The sequence below is a fragment of the Centrocercus urophasianus genome, unplaced genomic scaffold (assembly GCF_019232065.1).
Source record: "Centrocercus urophasianus isolate 14NV4802_14NV808 unplaced genomic scaffold, USGS_Curo_1.0 seq_2, whole genome shotgun sequence".
Lineage (NCBI taxonomy): Eukaryota > Metazoa > Chordata > Aves > Galliformes > Phasianidae > Centrocercus > Centrocercus urophasianus.
Window position 1 is genome coordinate 9,135,481 of NW_024884755.1, and position 18,325 is coordinate 9,153,805.

At 41.7% G+C, this 18,325-nt stretch overlaps 1 protein-coding gene across 2 annotated transcripts in view; it reads right to left on the reverse strand.

The window, feature by feature from the left end:
- Positions 1-17,654, reverse strand: part of LOC122161876 (protein BEAN1-like) — a 37,134-nt gene extending 19,480 nt beyond the window's left edge. For both annotated transcript variants that reach the window (XM_042821612.1, XM_042821613.1), the window contains exons 1-2: positions 17,508-17,654; positions 11,185-11,319 (exon numbers count right to left, since the gene is read on the reverse strand). In XM_042821612.1, coding sequence (XP_042677546.1) covers positions 11,185-11,209 — 25 coding nt within the window. In that variant the 5' untranslated portion in view covers positions 11,210-11,319; positions 17,508-17,654. The remainder of the gene's footprint in view (positions 1-11,184; positions 11,320-17,507) is intronic.
- Between the last annotated feature and the right edge of the window lie 671 nt (positions 17,655-18,325).

Consider the following 18,325-nt stretch of genomic DNA (forward strand, 5'->3'; position numbering starts at 1 on the left):
ATATTTTTCTTCCCCTATTTTCTCATATACAAATAACTTTGAACTAATATAATTGTAAAAGCAGGACCTGAAGCTATTATGTTTTTTCAGAAACTCCATGTTAGGGTTTGGAAAGAAGTATAATGAGAATCTCTTTTATCCATTACGGTGAAGTTACTTTCATAAGCTCAAGTCCAGTCTAGGATGGCAGTAACTTGAATGGGGCAATTCTAGTATTATGAGAATTTCTGGTATTTCAGCACATAAATGTATTAATTTGAGTTTTGGGGAAAAAAGTAGCAGTGTAATAGTTTTTCTTTTTCTTTTGACATGGATGGTTTTTGAATAATTGTAGCTGGAAAATAATTCTTTGTTCTGCCCCATCAGTGTGTCTACTTGAACTGGGATCTGGATGTCTCGCATCTCCTCTTTAGGAGGTTATGTCTGAACTGTACTGTGACCTAAAGAGATACCTATGGGGCAGACAATAATTTATGGAACTGTTGGCTACGTACCGCTTCTTATTCATAGACATGATCCTATTTCTTATTCCATCCCCACCTCCAGTCTTCAATAGTAATGATATACTAGACAAAAACATAGGGGGGAATGATTGACATTCATTACGTATAAAGTAACGACAACAGAAATGCTGAACTGGCTGGTTATGTAGGACACAGAGAAATCAGTTAACAAACACTGGCTTGTTTTAAGATGTATTATCGTATGTAATGTATCTTATTGTATATAATGTCTTCCTTTGAAGATGACTTGAATTTTCTGAAATAATTAAAATGGCTTTGTAGTGTTGTTATGCAGTTCCATACGAATAATGGTGTTGATGTCCCACAAATTACAGTGCCTACAGTATGACTTACATTATCATCTGTATCTGTAAAAGCTATAGCAGCATCTGCCTGCATAAATACAGGCCTTTTCTCATACCATTAAGAAGCTGTTTCGCTCAGATTTTGTCTGAACAGGGCTTCTGCCGAGACAGCTGCAGGAATGTCGATAATGGCAAAACAGAGATTGATTCATGGGATGGATGCACTCACTTGTTGTCTTTACTGCTAAAGGAGCCATGAAAATTCAAGGGCAGCAGAAGAACTACAGAAACTAAATTACTCAGACGTTACTACTGTAAAACTTAGGGGGTAAAATCCCCTTTAAAACCCAGTTGCTTGCTGTAGAAGACTTGTTTAGGTAGATGACTGGTAAATCAGTACAGGACTTGTTATACAGCCAACCCCTTCCCACGTGCGTTCTGTGCAGTGGTTAGGGGCCGCCGGGTCCATATCAGATATTCTGCCCTTTCCATATTTGAGTTGAATCCACACAAACAAGAGAGAAGACCTGTGCCACTGAATGGCTGCAAAAAGCAACTTCTCCCCAGGCGAAAGGCAGGAGTGTATTCCTTGGAGTCGCATAACACTGCTGCCTTCTGTATGCAGCTTGTTTTATAGGTTCCACACGGTGCTTAAATACGTATGAGATTGGAGAAAGGGCGTGAAAAAAGTTTGGCCCTTAGGGAAGTGTGTTTATATATTTATTCACCTTTCTATATAAACTGCAATATGCTTGGGTGCATATTTTAAACATAAAATGGAGCTAGCTTCAGCATAGGGTAAGTGCTGACAGCTGCTAGAGCAGCCTTCCTGTCTGCTGAGAAGTCACAAGTCCTGGGTCTTCCCCTAACTTACAACAAGACTTATCCGAAGGGCTGACATTTACAAATGCCCTCAGAAATGTCTGTGTGTGCTGCACTGGTTGCTTTCAAAGCAATGAGAAAGGTAGACTGTGGCAATTTCTCCCTGTTCTTAAAACTAACCTGTTTTTTATTTTCAAAGAGGTTTTTAAAAAGTTATCAGTACAGAAAGCAGAAATTACAGTGAGTGCTGCTCTGTGTGCCGCTGAATGAAATTGGGTGGGAGAATAACGGAAAGACACAGAGTAAGGCTGGAACGTGAACTTTGCCTTTTTTCTGAGAGCTTACTTTCTTAGAGAAGTCTGTTTAAATAATTGTATGTTACAGGCAGGTTGATTAAATTTTGATGTACAGGGGTTCTGTGGATGTTTGTAATAAGCAGTGCTGTAGGTTAGATCCTCGGTAATGCCCACTGAGAGCACCTGACAAAGTCTTAACTGGAACACAGGCTGTTTGTAAGCCCAGCTCATTTCTGTAGCGTTTTGAACAAAGAAAATGTCTCAGTCCCAGACAAAGAGTGTGTCCTGCAGGGGTGGTTCAAAATGAATGTAGGTGGACTACCTCAATAAATGCTGTTTTACGGATACTGCTTGAAACAGCACGGAGAAATACCAAGCAGCTCCCACCTCACAGCTGCAGAGTTCACTTCAAAGGGATGTGCTTTGTATGTTCAGTCTGGTGTTAAAGGTCAGGAACTGGTCTTCCTACAGTTCATCAAATAACTGTGATTTCATCTCTGGACACAATTTGCTTTTTCAGGCAAGGCAAAATGATCTTTTTTTGGCGATTAGTCCATTGTGGCAGCACAGACTGACCCCTGATTGTCTTGTGAGCCCTGCTGCTAACTCCCAGCTCACCTTCATACAAGCCATTCTATAGCTTTTACTTTCATTAATATTAATGGAGGAAAACCCTCTGTTATATTGTCCCCATTAACCTACAAAAAATTTTTTTTGAGAAAGAGCTGTAGGATTCTTAGTGGGGAAAAATGGGTATCTAGGGTGACGGAAGGTCCTCTTCTATTCCCTTTCAAATGCACAAGCAAATATATGGAGAAACATATAAACAATTTTGTAATAGAAGACAAAGTTACTTCTATTCCTGGTTATCCTGATCGTGACTGCAAAGGGATTTTCATCAATGTATTTGTTAACAGCAAAGACTTTCACAGTTGCCTAAAGCAAATTAAAACAGAATCGCATCAGAAATCCAGTCCTCTTCTTTAGTTTCCTCTTATCTGCCTGAATTATTTTTATCTACAGATTAAATGTTACAGTTATACTCATAAGGAGGCCAAGAAGCTTCACACAGTGAAGTGAGATGCTTTTCTTTCCCAACAAAAAGGTACATACTACATTATAGTCCTGTAATATAGGGGAACTCAGAATGTGATTTAATATGAGGGCAATGCAAAAAGCTCCGAACAGTTTATAACATTCTCAAAGAGGTCATTAAATTTAGATATTTTAATTGTGTGCACCTGGCCTTACATGGGTAGGATTTGCATGGGGTAGCTGAATGTGCTGCTACACTGATTCTGGTGTGAATGTATGAACCAATTCAGTGTCATATGAGTGAACAATGAGATGTAAAAGACAATCAGATGTTAAAACACATTGAAATCTTATTCTTTGCATTAACAAGCAATGAGTCCTTTTGTGAATGAGCTGACAGCATGAAAATACCTCCCATTTTATATGACACAGTGAAAATAGTGTGTGAGCTGCAGAAAAGTGAACACTAGTCTGAAAAAAGCTTCTTTGTGAAAATCATGTAGCACTGAAAGTAATAAAAGAGAAAAAACAGTGTGCCGAGATTACTAGAGAAACATGAAATCCTAGCAAAACACAGTGGGATATGTCTGGGTTGTACTGGACAGCATCTTCACAGTGACCATGCAATTAAACACTTGGGGAAAGTGGCCTGAGCATGCTGTCATGTCTGTCCTAAAGGCCATACTGAAGATTACACAGTGCAGGAACTTTCATTTCAGACCCTATCTCTGATCTCCCTTGTGCTGACAGCATTAGGATACAAGAAATATCATACTGTTTGCATTATTAAAATAATTGCTGTATTGATATTTACTGTCTCACTCATTAATACCCTGCCTTCTGGAGATGAGATCACAGGTTTTTCTAAATAGCAGCTGCTGCATAGTTAGCTGAAATACCAGATTTAAGGGACAGGCGAAGAAGATTTGATAAAAACAGATGGCCTTGTTGCTAACAATATACCTGAGCTTGCAAGCACTGTCTGCTTGTGAAGGTGTGGGCAACCTTGCTGATTCAAGAAGTGCTAGGATTTTCAGTGAGGTTTTTGGTTCTGAAAGGAAAGTTACTGCTGCAGTTCCTCTCTGGTGTTACTTGGAGTTAAATCCTGTCTACGAGGAAGAGAAATTGGAGCTATCCAAGTACTCTGTGTGGTTATTCCTTCTGTTCAGTTTATCAGTTTGCTTACCCAAAAACTCTACAAAAGAAACATACGTATCAGCCTTATAAAATTACAGAGAAACAGAAGTAATGAATAATATGAAGCATGTAAACTGATAGTATTTGTCATTACGATTATTGACTGTATGAATTACGACTGTGCTTCCTGTGAAGAATTTAGCACCAGTTGTCTTTTTGTACTATCTCACTGCCTATGGGGTAGGTATCAGTGATAAAGCATGACACCCTCTAATGTCTTTTGCACTACTTCTTCTCTATCTGAACAAGCTTTCATTATCACCAGTTCTTGAGTCATTAAATGAACAATCAAGTCAAATTATCTTGTGCACTGGCTCAGTTATCTGCTCATCTTTCAATTATTTACAAACACGAAATTACCAAGAAGCAGGCACTTAACTGGGCTAGGATTCAAAATGAGCAGGACACTAATAGGACGTGCTGGGGGAATGCTGTTGTTTTCTGTTTTGTTTTTCAGAACTGCATTCATGCTTTCCTGCTGGTTTTACATTGTGCACCTTTGGTATACATGCATATGTATGCGCAGTGATCATGATATGATATGATGCCACATTAATTGTTCTTCTATACAAGCATCTATAAGTTAGGACCGTAACTGTAATCCTTATTTGCAAGTTCCCTGAATTGGATTTAAAATGTACTTTTTAGTAATGGTTTTATTATTTCTGTGACTTTTTTTTTCTCCACTGGCAATTCTGAGATTCTTCCTAACTCTGTAAACGCTGTTCTTTGCGTTCTTACTTGAGATAATTTAATATGAAAAGCCATCAAACCCATGTCTGCAAATGGGTATATGCATGTATTTTTACAAATAGTCACTGTGTTGTGATCCCAAATCAAGATTAATATGAAATCGGTTTTCCTAATGTCAGCCTTAATCTTAACTTTCACTTATCATCCTTTAACAAAGAGCTCTTCTCAGTCTTGCTTGCAATCCTACTGATAAAATCAGGCTTTATTCACTGCAGTTTAGCAGACTGAAACAAGGTTTTCATGTCTCTATAGTGTGTTAGGAGAGATGCTGACTTTTAGGCATGCTTTAGTTTTCCTGGTGAATGCCACTTCACCTGTCCTTCATAATGGTGGAGAAGACAGAGGGAGGCTTCCCAGCTGATCCCTTCCCTTCTGGTTTGGGTGAAATGACCAGCAAAGGGAGCAGATTCCCCGCAGAATGATCCCAGTATCACTGATGCTGCAGGTGTGCTGCTGCTGTAAGTGTGGTAGAGCACGGTGTTTCCCTGTGTAGCAGGGCTCATAGGGAACTGCAGCTTGGCCTCCAAATCTAAATGCTTGTTCCCTTTTCAAAGGGAGGGAATGGTGTTACTGTCAAGAGGTTTTCAATACTGTCAACCTGCAAGCTATGAGGATGCCAGTATCTCTCATGAGACAAAGAAGGCAATTTTTCAAGCACCAAACAATAAACTGAAACTGCACAATGTCAGCATATCCAGACTGTGTCTGCACTCCCCCATATTCCCAGTCTTCAGAATTGGGATTCCTGAAGCAACATGTGAAAAGCAGCTCGCTGGCAAGCATGGGGATACACATTTTATTCTTTTGCTTTTAAAGCTTCAAGGAAAAGAAACGCATCCCTGCACTGCTGACACCGAGCCAGGAGTTTCAGTCTGAGAGAACAATGATATTTGTAATCCCCTGCTAAATGCAAATACGTTCTGTGTCTCTGTCTGCTGGAGACTGCTTCCCTGAGTCAGTGGAGTTCATTTACATTTTGGTGACATCTACAAGAATTTTGCCAACACAGCTTATTGCTGCAAACATTGTGTCAGTTCTGACATGTTTCTCTCTTGGGAGAATCCCCAGCACGGCTGTTCTGTTAGAGCACAGCCATGTAGCTGCTGCTCCAGCCCAACCTGCTCCTGTTGTCACCTGGCACAGCACGTTCTCTGAGTTTCCACCACTGCTTTTTGTGTACAGAAATTCATATATTTTTACAAATTCAAGATCAAATTAATCCAGCAGTCCTGCGGGCAGACAACTGGATCCACAGAAAACAAAAGTAATCCCTGCAGTTGCCCTGAGGTTTGTTATAAAAGCATGCTGAGCTCCCAGCAAAGAACCCAGCAAAGCACGCATAACTTCCATGACACGTGCAGTGCTACAAAGCTGGTGAAGAACTTCCCAGCACCTTCAGACAGAACATGACCTAAGTTAGACCCTGAACTCCTCAGTCTTCCTTTCTCACACCACCAGCACAAGTTTCTTTGGCCCTCAGCAGCAAACTGCAGCACAACTTCTGCTTCTCCCCTCACAGAAAGGGTGTCAGCAGCATTCAGTTCCTTAATAAACAGCATTTGTCAGTGCTGGGAGTTACTGTTGTTTATGAGAGCCTGACAGTGCTGAGTAAGACAGATAAAAAGAATATCTTGTTCACCATTCCGTATTTTTCTTTCTGCCCTGCTTATGTATTTGTATACAGTGTGCACGTATTTGCCACTGTGCGCTCTGAAAGAAAGCCTGGCAAGTGTAAAAGATATTGCAATATAATGATCTGAACAAATGTCTTCTGTTAGTCGCTCATATGAAACTGATCAAATTATGTGTCATGACTTAAGGCATATCTGAGTTGAAGATTTTTAGGAGGTTTTATGTCCCCTGGCCCAGACTTTTTCTACTTGCTCTCTAGTCTTCATCTGATTTTCACTTCCCCTACATGCTGTGTTTCACACATAACTAATGTTTTGTAAAGCTGCTGTGCCAACAAGCTGGGTCCTGCTATTTCCTGAGAAAGAGCTTGTGGACAAAGGAGTTGTGTCTCCATTCAGGACAGTGTTTGTGTGCATCCTTCATGCACTTTAAATACCTTGATTTTATTCATACTAAACTCTCCAATTCAGAGACTGCTGAAATGTGCATTCAAAAACTGTGTCACCATTTTATGCATTTGTGCTGTGGGAATGGTGTTTGTCTAGCTGATGGGCTCTTTTTCTTGTCTTTTTGAAAGCTTGTATTATGGACAAATTATAATAGAATTTACCTACAGGATTTAAAGCCGTCTATTTTGAAATTCATATAGTCTTTTCAAAGGAAAAGGTGCATTGAGACACCTCTGTAACTGGATCGGTTCCTCACCTGTTTGCAGGTTCACAGAGCAGCCTCTGGCATATGACCTTGACAGAAACTCCTCAGCTCTCTTCCAGTAACAATGCCACCAGGAAAGTATTTCAATATATTTCAAAATATAACAATATTACTGATAATTTTTCACTGTGAAGCTGAACCAGCAAGTCTTTATATCCTATCAAGTAATTCAGTATTATTATCTGTACCTGGATACAGATTTGTAAGGAGACAGTGAAACAACACATTTCTTCAGATGGAACGAGTTTACAAGGACATCTAATGGAATTAACTTGGAATGGATAAAAACAAAAGGATATTTTCATTATGTTATAATTTAATATTTTCAGTGACTGTTGTCACTGCTATTTGAAGAGCTGCATGTCAGAGTTGCATGTCCTGAAATCTGCTTTTTCAACACAAGCTGTCCAAACTCAAAGACTGGCTAGTATTAAAACATACTTTTTCCAGTCATCTCAGGAGTAAATTGTTAATTCCTTAGCTGACTCCAAGCAGGGTTTTCTATAGGCAGGATTACCTACGTAATATTATATAAAGCTTCAATTAAAGCAATTTAGATTGTGTTGCTTAATGGAAAGACAATTTGTGGAATTATCTGGGTAGATGAAGCTTTTAAAACAAACTTAGATCTGGCTCCTGTTAATATTAACCTTAAGTAAATCGTCGTGGAGGACAGTTACTGTAAGTTTTGCAAAATAATATGACTACAGCATGGGTTATGACTGTCTTTAGCTTTAGTGGGGCAGATCTCTTCATTCCAGTGCAAATGTTTAAATCTGAAGCAGAATTTTAGCCTTTAATACTGCTTTCTCGTGAGTTCATGAAATCCTCTAGGTAGATAATTCAACCTTAAAAAATACATATAGATAGTATGAGACACAAAAAGACAGCTAAAAACTTGGTGTGTGTGTGAGCTTCTATTCTAAGTAGCTGGCTGAGGACTGGAAGCAGAGAGTAGCTGGGGCAAGTACATCTTAAGTGCCACAGGTCAGCACTATTTTGGTGAGTGTATTTTCTGAAGAAATATATGGTTAGCCTTTGAGCAAAGATTATACATTTGATTTCCTCTTACGGCAATGGAAATATTAGCTTGTTTTCTCAACTGGAACAAATCTATGCATTGCTTCTCAGGGCTGCTTCACTTTAGTTCCTGCAGTACAATGCTTTCATTATGACAGCTGTGGCTCTACCTCTGATTCAAGGGGATTTAATGGCAAAAAATCACTGTCAATCAGTTTCAGAGAAGGAAGCATAAGAAAGAGAAAGGGGAGAAAGGGAATAAAGATGCAAGAATCCAGTTGATTCTGGCTCGCTGATACAGGAAGGATAGTCAAATATATTTGTACTTCAAATGCACTTGAAATAGTTCATGTTCTTTCCCATTTGGCTGAATTTCATGGTAACTGCACATTAAATAAAATACTTCTGTGTTAGTGTTTGGACTCTTAAATACTAAAATTAAGCTCCTAGACTACGCTATGAAAAGAACTACTTTGTGAGGTAAGGAATTATGGAGGGTAGAAATCTACCCTAAGCTGGGAAAAACCACCAGAGCTCTCATTTCTGAGGTTCTGTTTATCCTCATAGCTTTTTTCTTATTCATGTGGTGATGTCACTGACACAGGAAGTCCCCGTTACAGACACTGCTGTATCTGATTTTATAAATGCTATTTTATTCCAACTGAATGCCTATGTAAGTGAATTCAGGATATTGTTAGGTGTTAATGGCACAGTGAACAGGAATCATTTCCCTTTTCTCTGTCATTAGTTTGCACTGGTGATTGATGCGCTGCCAATGTTTAGAAAACAGATCTCATGCTCTCTTTAAATTCTGATAAGCCCCCAGATCTCCTGGAGTAAATGTACATTCTGTTTGCCAGTGCTCACAGTGTGGGGCAATCCATCAACCCTCCCTTTGCCCTGCTCCCGCTGCCCTGCCCCTCAGCACCAGGCAGCAGGGGGCTGAAGCAGCCGCCCCAGATCTAACTGTATCTTTCCATACAGGCTTTCTGTTGGTGCTCATCTTCTAACAGGCCCTGCTATCGTTCAGCAGGATCAGCACACAACATAGGTGCTTTGGCACCTGCCTTGTCTGAAACATTCCTTTGTCTGTAAGGTGCAGATGAAGTGACAGGTGTTAGTGCCTTGCTGGATGACACTGCTCAAGTTCAGCTGTGAACTGAAAATCAGTCTTTACATTGAAAAATCATGAATTTCTCCTCTTAGGCAGTTTGTGATTTTGAGCACTTCCGTAACCACTGCAAATCATCTCTTGGTTTTGTGGTTTTGAGTTCTTAAATCTGTACTGTATTCAGAGCAAGCCTGTGACTGACTCTGTTTTGTCAACTGCCACTGTCATAGCTTATTAGTGCTCAACTGACAGCTTTGCATTTAGAAAAATATGTTTCTGCATATATGAGGAAGTGCTGGTTGCAACTTATTTCTTACTCCATGCACACGCTCCTATGGAAGGGCAGAAAATAATGCATACTTCTGTCAGTTGGAAGTTGCTGAAAGGTTTTCACGTGATCCAGGCAAGATACAAGACCATCAGAACTGCTGTATTCCCACAGATCTTCCACCACCACTCCCCAACACGTTGCTGCAGAAAATCCCATCACTAGCTCTAATCTCTGCTGATAGTGTTAACAACTACAGCATAAGAAGCTGAGGTCTTGCCTACATTCAGGCCTTGTGTCTTCCTGCCCACGCTATCTGCAGTCCTTCTGCATGCTCAGTCATAAGCTCATTATCTCTCCACGCTCCATGGACCTGGAGCCTGCTCTGTTTAATGACTGTGATCAATTCTATAGAGTGCCTGTGTTGTATTAATGCTTGATCTCCACTGCAAAGCCAGCTCGTGTGGCAAGCACAGATGCCCAGGCTGAGCAGATGGAGCTGAGGACCTCCTGCCTGCACTTCGCCTTCACTTCAGCTCTGTCGTGGCCCCACACTCTGAATACCACTGGAGGATGCCATGTGCCAGGCTCCCCCCTGGAACTCAGGTTTTCTGTTCACTTTCCTGTGCCCAGAGCTGTCTGTCTGCTTTCTCTGTTTTAACTTCTGGTATCTCTGCAGAGTTGTGGCTATGTTCTTCTGTGTACAGTATTAAATTAAAAATTCAATGCACATCTCTGGCAGGTAATTAGTGACAGCAGTATGTGATCAGTCCCACTTGTAACATGTAAAACAGTGATCTAAAAGTATTTGTGCTCCTAGTTGTTGCTAGATACAAAATGCATATGTTAAAAAGAATATATCAGAAAAGGCTAAGAAGTTTGTTTGTAAAAGGCTACTGCTGGGATTGCTGCACTTCTGTTCATCAGAAATCCTCCAATTCATCTTTCAACTTTTGTGACAAATCTGTGCTCCAAAACAGATGGCTGAACCTCTCTGCACACTTGCAGCAGTCACCCTGTGGCTGGTAACTGCACTGGGCATTGCTGACCTGTAGTGCTTCCCTCTCCTCCAGCCTCCCTGGGTGTTGCTCTGATCGGCTGCTGTGGATTTTTTCACACTGCCATTTTGGAGCACAGGGTGCCCAGCCAACCTGCTCTGCAGAGCTGCCAGTGCCTAATTGGTTCTGGCAATGACGCCCGCCCTTTTTTAAGCTTTTTAATTTTATTTTCCCAACTGGCATTTCAGAGCGGCATCCTTCACAATACATTAGCTTAATGCATTTTGATCTGGACCAAATATTCCATTCCCACTACCGCTGATATTTGTTTACTATTCCACTTGCAATCAGCATGTAGCATAAATGATTCAGACGTAAGTAAATAAACCTATAAATATCCATATCCTTGCAACAGCAAAACTAAACCAAATCTCCTGTGTACAGCACAGTCCTGCTACAAACAGATCCATTGAAAAAACAGATACAGATTTGCAGGAGTGTGCCCTGCTTTGGAGGGCAGGGTGACTCACTGGAGCACGTCAGCTGGATGGACATGTAGTCCCGGCCGCAGTCCTTCCTGTAGTGGCAGCGCAGCCAGTTGGAGAGGCAGAGCCCGGTGCCACACTGCAGTTCTTCCTTCTTACATGGCAGAATGCTCTGCTCATCTGCAAGGGGGAGAAACGACTGGTGACTTTGTGTAACAGCTTCTTCCTGAGTATTCCTGAGTAACACGGCTTTGTGGCCGCTGAAAGTCAGTGCGCCTGCTATTTCAAGTGCTGTGGGGGGATGGAAATGTTCTCTTCACTGTTAGATGTCAGAATGGTCTGAGACCAAACCAAATACCTCCTACGTTGTTGTTTCAGATCACTTCAATAGTGCTGGAGACAGCTGAGCTGTAGGTGAAATGCAGTAAAGAAATTATGAGGGCATTGTGTTCCAGAGCCTCCTGCATTACTTACGTGCCCTAACGTCCAAAACAAAACAGTCCATCTTTGCCCCAGCTTAATACACACAGATGGGGGGGAAAAAAAAGGTTTTGCTATCTTGCATAAGTCTGAATTATGGCTTCCTAGCTGTAGATGTAACTTTTTCACAACCCTCTACCAGTTTGATAGTTGTCCAGGACAAGAGAGGAAAGAAAGTATATTTTCAAAGAAGATTTTCATGTTTCTTGTTTGTTTGTTTGTTTGTTTTTACATTTTAATAGTGGTGCAATTGAACTCGAATTTTTTCAATGGTGGATAAAAGGGAGCTGTTTTCTGACATGTGCATCTGGGTGTGTAAGTGGAAGTGCCAACATCATTTCATCGTTTTGTTGTACAGTTTTGTTGGGCCTTCAATAATGAGGAACAGAAGTAGAGCAGAAAGAAGACTTCATTAATGACAGAATAAAAAGTATTGGAAGTTTGGCAAGGAAGACCCTCTGGGCAGAAAAACTCCTCACCTTTAAATCACCCTAAGTACTACAGCTTTATTCAGGTTACTTTGAATGAGCAATCTAAACCTTCCAAATGCAGGCAAGTAAACGTTCAAACCCAACCTGAACAACACCAGCTCCTGAGAGCAAACACTCACAGGGCCAGTGTTGCAAACGGGTTCCCGACAGAACCGTCAGTTCCTCTAAATCAGGTTTTTGTTAGCTCTCCGGTGTTTTTAATTCAGAGCTTTTTTTGTTAGCCTTCATAGCTGCAAAATCCTGCAGCTAGGCGTAATTGGTCATGATTTCCAATTCTCCACACAGCTGCTCCAGTGGAAAATGTCAGTACCCCAAGTGCATTTATAAATATTGCCAGCACTGACGACAAACAGTTACAGTAAATCTTTGATTGTATGCTTGTACCTGGCAGCTCTGCAATCCAGAGGCCAGCAATCAGATCGTAGTGTTCTGTGCTTTTGGAAAACCTTGCAGTACGTTTCCCAAATGACTGCTGTTCTGGGGGTGGCCACCTCAGGCATCTCTGGGTGACATAGAATACAGCTTCCTGCAGTGAAGGCTGTGGAGATTCCTGCCTGTTTTTCTCAAAGAGTTAAAATAGTAAAGAAGCAGGAGCTATGCAGTCATTATTTTGTGGTACCAAACATTGTAGAAATGGAAGAACTTTGTTAACTTTGGACTATTTATGTTGTTATTGCAGATATTAAGAAGGCATTTATCTGCAAGAAAATGATGCCAATGAAAAAACAGTAACAAATTTGTTAAAGCAGTTGGTCCCAGAATGCATCTCATGAATACAGTCATATTTTCCACGGAGTTCATTTAGTTCATCAGCTAGTTTGAAGTTGCCTTAATGATTGTAATCCTCTTAGAACTTGCTCCAGTCTATACTCTTCTGTATCTTTCTTGCTCAGTCTCTGTGTCAGCTGGACAAAATTCTCTTACGCCAATGCCTACAATTTCATCCCTTTTTGATGTAAGAAGTTTTTCTGCAGTTCAGTTCACGTGGCATCAAAAGCCTGTTTTACTTTCAACCACTTTACTGGTACTTTACAGCAACTTACAAACAAACAACTCTCTGGTCTCATCCAGAAAGCAGTTCTTGAATTTTGTAGGCCACTTTGGGGTGCATGCCTCATGAAAAGGCAAGGAAACTGCCGCAACATTTTATTACCCTCAGGGAGAACTACCAGCATTCTAAACTATGAGAAGCTTTACGGCAGATGCAATTCTTTGAGTTAAAAAGTAGTATAGGACAATATCAGTAAAGGAGTGTGTATGTGTGTGTGCAAGCCCGTACCCAAAAGCTTACATGTCCTAGGTATAGCAAAAGTAAATTATGTCTTCTGTGAACCCAGGTGATGCAAATATTCCAACTATTCCTAAGGGAAGCTGCAAAATCCCCACCCAAACTTGTGGACAAAAAATATGCAAATACTTTTTTTAGGAATAAACGGAAGTCCAGGCCTCATGGAGCACTTGTGGACAGAGGAAGGTAAAAATTCACCCTTAGCATTGACTGAACAACTAGTAATGTTCAAATTCTAGGTAATCGAGTTTCTTTTGCAGTGCAGACAGAAACATCATCTTGGAAAGCAATGCCTTTTCTCACAGATGAAACTGTCTTGGTAGGAGCTAGAACACAGTATTTTGTCTTTAAAGTACATTTTGCCTTGAGAAAGATTTGAAAAGTTTTTCTTATGGATGAGAGGGAGCTAACAAAGTTTCCTCCAGAGAAACACATCCCAATTCTAAGCGGACCTGTTCCATCCCAGGTGTGATGGCAGTCTCCAGGGGCTGTATTCCAAATCAGTACGCATTTGAATGAATTTATAAAGTTAACATTTGTAGTTTAAGAATGTGAAAATGATCACATCAAATTTAGGTTAAGGTACAATCCTTTTAGAAATTGTCCTTGTATGTGCTTTTTGATGGTGTATTTTCCTTCAAACTGACTGGCAAAACTGAAAAAAATATCAAAGATCATCACATGTACCATAAGGGGCAGTGCAATATGGAAAAAAAACCAAACGAGTTTTGTTCTCAGTGTATCTCTTTTGTGCTCCTCCTGTATGTTGTGATGGTTTCAATTGGGGCTGAGGTGGGGTACTGTACAGCATGTACCCCAGCACACAATGGTTATGAATACATCGTAATTGTTTTGTCAATCTGCTATTGAATGACCTGTATTCTTTTGAACGTCTGACTTTACAAGCTTATTTAGTATGAGGAGCTTGATTATTGGTGTAGTTCAACATACCTTTCAAATTATACTTAAAAGTCAGTCATCCCAAATAGCTGCTCTTTGTTTCTGTCTTTGCAATGTGTGTATGCCAAATAATGGGCAGGTAAGAGCTGGGGAGCTTGGAGAGCCTGCCCTTCTCCTTGGATTGCTATGAAATTCAAAACAAATAATGTCTCTATTACTGTTTTTCTCTTCCAACTTTTTGTCTTATCTAGGCACCTGCAATCTGTGCGGACAAGGCCAATTGCTCTGTTCAGGACATGGCATGATAAAGCTTTAGTTTTAGTTGGGTCTTCTACATGTCCATTGCACTGATAGAAGTAATCCTATCACATGTTTGCAGGTAGATCACCATAAACTGAGCGTGCCGAAAGCCTTTATAGATCATATGCTTGGAGAGCCGTTTCTATGAAAAACCACGTTTTTCATGTTAAAGCCTGAAACTACAAAAGATTAATTGCCAAGAGGAGAGATTCAAAAGAGATTCAAAAAGAAGAGAGATTCAAAAAGAGGAGAGAAATTGCATGTATTGAACTATTTATTTATATATCCCTTATAATACAATCCTGAAAGAGAGATTCTCATTGTAATGATATGAGTAGAGGGATTAACATACTTGGAACTGAACAAAAGCTATTAAAGATAAGAAACTTATAGAGGCCCAGGAAAGAATGTGTGGTACAAGCAAGATTTGCATGAAGAATAGATGGTGATCTATGATGGCTTTGGCTGGAATGCCTTCCAGCGAAGTATTTTCACACAGGCTCTCTGAGATTGCAGGTTTCTTAATGTCATAATATCGTCAATTAAAACAAAAAGTCTGAGGGGGTGCAGGAAGTTGTAGCAAAATATGTAATAAGTTCTGGAGCTAAATCGACTATTTGCATAAATTGAATTGTTTGCTTCTGCCAGCTCTCAGTTTGAAGCCAAAGTTCCAAAGCATCTGAAGACAGTTACTTTTAAGAAGACCACAAAAACTCATAGTCTGTCTTTCAGTGTCATACAAGAGGTGTCTGGGCATCTACTGCATTGAGCATCTAGCCCAAGTCCAGTCATTACACAGTAACAAAATGATGGACTGCCTGAGCTAATAGTGCTCAGCACCTCCAGAACATCTCCCCTTGCTCTTGTCTGAGATGCTTCTCAGCCTTACTCCTAGAGATTTCATTGGGTCTCTTTCAAAAACTAAAGCTTTACTACCATTTATTCAGTAGGGAGCAAGGTTGAACTCTGTGTCCTTCTGCACAGTAGTTGCACAGGAATGAATTCTAGTCTGTTGTTCTCTCCATGAAAAAATTAAATCAGACATGGGAGGTAGGATGGGAAGAAGCTGCTGAAACCAAGGTATTTGGTCAGCAGTTACAGGGGAATGGATGATTTGGCATTGTCAGCCTACATCCTCATAAACAAGGCTGGGGAACTGTGAGGCTTGCTGACAAACAGATACCTGCCTAGTGTGGAATGTGATCGAATAAATTAAAACCATTCTTGATGTGAGTAACTGAGATGATACCAAGCCATCATAAAATAAATTGATAGAAGACAGATAGGGGAGAAGAATGAACAATTCCAAGGTGTAGTTTTGGAGGCATTTGAACACTTTTTACTTCTTCACAATTTAAGGCATTAAAGCCTGAGGTGGAAAACTGTGAGGAGATATGGGCTGTGCGTTTAAGGGAGGGGATAAGGGACCTGTGTGCTGCCTTCAGAAGACATCTGTACTTTGAGGAAAAATCACTGAAAGGAAATTAAGAGCAGATCACTGTAGGGATGGAGCTTTGTTGGGTGTTTGGGGAAGAGGGGCAGCTGCAGTGTGTTAGCCTGCATCACAGGCTCCTGGCAGTGCTGCTGGAGGACAGGCCGGAAGGGAGGGCAGAGGTTGGTGCTTTCATCCCCAACATTCTCAAGGCATCATGCAGTGGGATCCACTGCCTCCCTGGGACCATGGCTCACCACAAAACTGCGTTCTTAAGGCACATCCCTGAGCCTGGCTGTGGGCGCTTGTGTACAGAAAGCTACAGCATGAGCCCGTTTGTTCCTTCTTGGCTTGGTGAGATAATGCAGCTCAAGAGGGGCACGGGTTTGAACACGGGAGTCTTAAGGCTGAATGTTAAACACTGCTGCGTAAGAAGTACTTCGTACTTCTGTTTGTCTCGAGTCAGGCATCCAAATGAACATTTTACAAACCTCTGGGCACTCCTTGTACTCTGAGATGCATTATCATCCAATACAGTTATCAGAAAGACCCACAAATCTTTAAATACATAATTACATAGTCACTTTCTAGCCATAAAGGAGCCGTGTTCTTCAAATAGCTGATATGTATGTACTGAACTGCTGAAGATCTGACTGAAAACCAGGTGGTTTGTTTTCTTTTACCTGCCCTTCAAGTACGTTTCTTTACCCTGTAAGGAAATCTGGGACTTCTTGGGGAGGAGGAGGGGGAGCAGCACGTGCAGTACAGAGCAGCCCAGCTCTGCTGCCTGCAGCCCTGCAGCACGGGGTCCTTCACTGATGTACTGCAAATGATGGCTGTTGGTTAATAACAATTAATACTTACAACCAGCAGTACTTTTTCATTTTTCATTCTTTTATCAGAGGGCTTGGACATGTTTGTGTGGTTCCTTTCACACACGCGGCTTTCTGCTGAAGGACAGGCAGTGCCAGGGGCAGAGCTGACTCTTACTATGTTCTTTCAGAAAACTTCCACAGAATAAATACCAAAGTTGGTCATAAAGGGAAGAGTGGGAGGGAGGCATATTTCTGCATTTTATTTCAGTGATTGGAAGTGATTTTTTAGCCACGTTATATTAGTGAGTGCCAAAATGATATCAGTTTTGACTGATGTGCTCAATTTGTAGATCAGTTGCAGCAGCTCTGTGTTAATTTGTTGTGGGAGAAAATGCTGAGCATTAAAAAAATGATTGAAGTAGCTGTGCCTGAGGCCACGTTGTGTGGCACTGTTGCAGGCTGTTCTTTCACCGACCTCTGTGTTTTGTCTGTGTGAAGATCCCAGTTTCTGTTAACTCCGTTGTTTCCCTGGTCAAAAAGAGATTTGCTTATGCTCAGATTGATGTTTATCTGCCAGAGGACTTCAGCTATGCTATTCCTACAGCTGTACACAGGTGTAAGGCATGCGTTAGTGCATTAAGACATAAGGAGAAACTACTTACAGAGGCTGGAGTTGTTGCCTATCCCAACGTGGATGGAGCTCCCAGAGATGAGGGGGAGATGGAAGAAAAGAACTGTGGAGAGAAAGAAAAAGTCCTTAATAGCCGCTAGGTTTTGCTTTGGCAGCAGCTGTCGGAGGAGACACGCTGCGTGTCTGCGGGCAGCGCTCTGCGGAGCAGCATTACACATCTCAGATGAGGATGTGCGCTCAGCTCGCGCTTCAATGGGGGCAGAAGAAATGAACAAAACGTTGTTTCCTACTTCCAGGAATTTCCCCCGGTTCGGGAAATGGTGCGATGTAGGGCACGAACGCCTCTTAGGTTCAAAGCCCCGTGTATAAACAGTGCTGCGTTATGTAAATATGGTAATTGTTTTTGTAAGTCATTCCCAGCCACCGACGCGGGCAGTGCCGCTGTCAGACGGAGCCGCCGCTTCCCGCTTTGTTTGAGCGCACCTTGAACGCGCCACGCACGTGCGTGTGGCGGAGCGGCTCGGAATGACTATACTGTGCACCCTAATGCACGCTCTGCCCCCATGCATGTAAGCGTTAATATAACTCGCGCTTCAAAGATTTACGCTCGGGCTCAACACGGTACGCGGAGCGATGCGCCCTAAATCACAGCCGCTCTGTCCCCGCCGTTACCCGGAGGTGCCCGCGGGCAGCGGCACCTGCAGCGCCTTCTCCCTCCGGGGCGCCTCCGCGGACGCTTCTTTCGGGGTTTCCCGCAGCTCCAAGTTCCCGCGGCCGCCCCCGCCCCGGGCCCCGCCGCCCCCAGCCGCGGGGAGACTCCCGGTACGGCCCCACCGCCCTCCGCCTTAC